Source organism: Nematolebias whitei, chromosome 15 (assembly GCF_014905685.2).
Source record: "Nematolebias whitei isolate Nwh7 chromosome 15, NemWhi1, whole genome shotgun sequence".
Taxonomy (NCBI): domain Eukaryota; kingdom Metazoa; phylum Chordata; class Actinopteri; order Cyprinodontiformes; family Rivulidae; genus Nematolebias; species Nematolebias whitei.
The window spans coordinates 11,170,071-11,174,337 of record NC_056512.1 but is presented as its reverse complement, the minus strand read 5'-3'; the positions used below and the strand labels follow the sequence as shown (position 1 = coordinate 11,174,337).

Sequence of the window (4,267 nt, the reverse complement as noted above, 5' to 3'; positions counted from 1 at the left end):
TATATATATTTAAAGGTGTTTCTCAACTCTTAACGCTCTAAAAAAGCACAGCATGTCATGATTTCCCTCTCTCTGCCTCCGCTGCTCTTTGACACCTGCAAGCATTCTTGGCCACGCCCACTTCTCCTCTCTGCATGGAGAACAGCTGATCAGCTGCAGGAGGAAGCAGTGTGGGCTGTACAAATGTGCGCCAGGTGCTAAATAATTTAAAATAATTTATTTTACATAAAAATTCCCTGCTGATCGTGCAGCTCATCATCAATCAGCTAATTGTGTGTCATGTCCAATTTAGTTTGAAAAACCGCAATAGACCGAGTTTGCGATAAATGAACCGTGAAGTAGTGAGGGACTATTGTAAATATAAAAAAAAATACATATGAATAATCAAAAAGAAGCAGATTTCACAAATTTGAAAAAAGACAAATATGAAAATTTGAAACATTTTGAAGCACTACGCTTACACATTATAGATGTTCACTTACCTTACTTCCATCTAACTTCTGTGGTTGGATTAGGGCAGATGGGTCAAGAGCTGGAAGTGTTTTTTTGAGGTGCTGAAGTGTGGAGATGGTAGATCTGCCGTTCATAAAGTTATCTGTTTGTATCCTGCTCATCTTTACATCTGGAGTGGTCTAATCGTCACACAAGGCACCCTCACGTTACACTTTCTAAAAGTTTCATCACAATTCATCCTCAGGTTGATGAGATATTTTGCTAATAGACCATCAGTGTTGGCAGTTAATAGTAAAGTTTTAAGCAAAGCTCTCGAATGATGAGTTAGCACTTGGAGAATGTGTGCTGATTGATTCTCAGCTACTACCACACTGGTCAATATTTGTAAACCAGACTGCATTTTAATCAGTTTTATGTTTTTAATGTCACTTGGCTGTGACATCCATTTTATTTTATTTCCAAACCTCAGTTAGTTGTACATATGAACACTCTTTTTTTTGTTGGTTCAATTCCAGTCTAAAAAGCACTCCTCTCAGGAAACTAAACCTTCACTGTTCAAATCTCTCAGGGACGGAGTACATGGGGTGCTGCTTGTTAACACTTTGACTCTGGTTTGTGTCTGTCTTCAGGCCAGTGTGTCCCTGAAGAGGCTCAGGGTGTTTCTGTCACACGAGGAGCTGCAGGAAGACAGTGTGGAACACAAAACACTCGCTGGCTGTGAGTAAACACAGTGTCTCCCCAGGATTACTTCCCATGGCGGGGTGCTCATCTCCTCCTTGTTTTTTGTCGAGGGGGGGCAGGGGGGAGAGATGGACAGAGATACGTCCTGAGCTGCGCAGCGCTCTGTTTATACTGACAGTTTTAGAGCGGCCGGGGGGGGGACAGAGATGCATCTGAGCTGCGCCTGTTTGTATCGACAGTTTTTGAAGGGGGGGGGGGGGTCAGCATAAGAAGCAGGCTGTCTTTAGCTTTTTAGCTAACGCACCTGTATTGTGAGTCATTAGATTAGCATTACGTTAGTGCCGACGTGTTGGTGGGGGGTGCACATGGTTCGGGAGACGGGGTGCTTGGTTCAGTAGACGGGGCGAGGCGCCCCGCTTGTATAATTGTAGAGAAACACTGGTGTTTCTTTTTGTCATCTTCTCTCCAAATTAAGCTGCACTTTTACAAAGACGTACAGAAACTGGTAACATGATTTAGGAAGCGCAACTTGTGGTGACGTTGCCAAAAAACACAAAGTAAATACTATTAAAGTAAATACAAAGTAAATACAAATACAAAGTAAATACTATTTTATTTTAAATTTATACAACTGTGTAACGTGCCAACTTCCATTTTGATGTCTGGCTTTATCTAGGCCATGGGTCTGCAACCTTTACGATCAAAAGAGTCATTTTTATGCCTTCATTCACTACTTTAACAATGTCCAGAGCTGCAACAACCTGCTACAACTGTGGTTTCAACTGGTGGCTCATGAGCTACTTTAGGTTTGATGAAGGGGCTTTTGTGGCCAGTAGGGGTGACATTATAAAGTTTAAAAAAAAAAAAAAAAAGATTTTTGACATTTATTAAAGAAAAAGACCAGATTATTGTAAAGAAGAGGAGAAAAAAAATCAGTTTTTACCTTTTTTTTATATTTTAATTTAAAAAATCTATAAACAATGCACAGTTCTTGCATCAAGTTAAAGTGATTATTGTTTTCCTCCTTGTACTCGCTCCAGTGTTCACGTATTTGCAAAATTAATGACAGGAAAGCTATTTGAACTAATCCTTTTTTGTTGTTTGTATAACCAATAAAATTCAGTTTATGTCAGCCACTGCAGAGGGACCAAAGAGCCGCAGGGTGCAGACCCCTGGTCTAGGCGTAAGGAAGTTGCCTAAATTGGGTTGCCACGTCAAAATTCAATCTATAAATACACACACACACACACACACACACACACACACACACACACACACACACACACACACACACACACACACACACACACACACGTTGGTGTGTATGTGTCTGTGATATTAATTATAAGATTAATTATTTATCTTTAATCGTTAATCTTAAATATTAAAGGCCACCATTGGCCACCTCCTGGCTACCCTGGTTGTGGTTGTTTATACTTTCTTTTGTTTTTGATTTATTTTTTTTTTCCCAGCCCCAAACAGTGTGTCTATAGTGGATGGTGTCTTCAGCTGGTCCAAAACTGAATCTCCAACACTGAAGAGGTTTGTCCAGTCTGTTCTGAGCATGTTCCCACAGAAACTTTTCATTTTTAGGATTTAATTTGTTGTAGTTTTTTTTTTAAACGTATTTGTTGTTGTTTTTTTCTACTTGTTTATATCCAAGTATTTATCATTAAAAATGATTGTGTGTGTGTCCAGGCTGAATGTGTGCATCCCTGAAGGCAGTCTGGTGGCTGTTGTGGGTCTTGTTGGCTCAGGAAAGTCCTCCCTGCTCTCTGTTCTCCTTGGGGAGATGGACAAACTGGAAGGAAGTGTGGCTGTCAAGGTGGCTGCTGACACTCTTATACACACACACATACACACACAAAAGACGGTTTATCACAGTACTGAACTGATTGAATCATTTTATTTCAAACAGAACATAAAATCAAGACAGAAAGTAATCAACAACATAAATAATGATTTTAGTCATTTAAATTCTTTGTCCAAAACGGAACGAAAAAAGGACTTTTTTTACCATTTTACACACACAGAGTGGAGGGGGGGAATCCACCCTCCGCGGAGCACATGGTCGATTCCCCGTTTCATTGGTTCGAATGTGACCTGTTTGATAAATTCATTGGTCAGATTTTTTTTGTCTTTATTTATACAGGTAGTCTCATCAATACACGTCTCTCTTGGGGGCAGGTCCTCGTGACTCAATGAGACTACTTCATTGGTTCATTGCGGTTGACTGTTGGGTCACATGGCCTCAGGGAGGGATTATGGGTGAATTTATGTTAATTGTTAATCATTTAAGTTATCTGTTCAACATTGTTCTTTTAGTGATTAGTCTGTTTTTGTTAGTTTGTGTTCATTATGTGTTAGTTTGTGTTTGGTCATTCAGTATGGAGGGAGGTAGTTGTCATGAAGACCTGTGGAGTTCACTCTCTCTGTGTGTTGAACAGTAGTGTTTAAAACGTTGGTTACGTACTGTAACCCCAGATTCTATGATTATAGGCATAGCCCTTTAAGAGCTTTCGCTGGTGGGTTTTATCCCGTCATGCAAAGCATCGCACTGAAAAGTTTAGTCCACGCCCACCTGTTGTGTGGGCCCCACTTGGTCCATATAAATTACATTAAGTCAGAGTCAGAGTTTCTTTATTGTCATTCGCACCTCATGTGGTACATGTGGTGGAGCGAAATTATGTACACAGGGTCCCAGTTACATCCAACAATAAAATGTAAAAGAAAAACAGTAATAACATCTAAGATATGAACTAAGGAAAACATCAACTAAATATACACTAAGCACTCATAACATAAAACATTGAACATCACCACAAACATGAACATGAGTCTGTGAGCAGATGAGCATGCATGAACACATCAACATTGAAACAGATCAGCAGCAACATAAAACAGATCAGCAGCAACATGATATGGTTTTTCACAGTGATTATTCTAGTTAGAGATTCATGAGTCTAACAGCCTCAGGGTAGAAGCTGTTCCTCAGTCTAGTGGTTCTACACTTAATGCTCCTTAATCTCCTTCCTGAGGGGAGTGGGGCAAAAAGTGTGTGTGCTGGGTGAGTGGGGTCCTTCATAATGCAGGTGGCCCTCTTCCTGCATCTGGAGGTGTAGATGTCTGTGAT

General features: G+C 40.2%; 1 protein-coding gene across 1 annotated transcript in view; it reads left to right on the top strand.

Annotated features, from left to right (window-relative positions):
• Window positions 1-4,267, top strand: part of LOC119421956 (multidrug resistance-associated protein 1-like) — a 217,184-nt gene that overhangs the window by 101,568 nt on the left and 111,349 nt on the right. Inside the window, exons 14-16 of the mRNA XM_037689314.1 lie at window positions 1,083-1,170; window positions 2,607-2,676; window positions 2,833-2,959. Of these exons, the coding sequence (XP_037545242.1) occupies window positions 1,083-1,170; window positions 2,607-2,676; window positions 2,833-2,959 (285 nt within the window). The remainder of the gene's footprint in view (window positions 1-1,082; window positions 1,171-2,606; window positions 2,677-2,832; window positions 2,960-4,267) is intronic.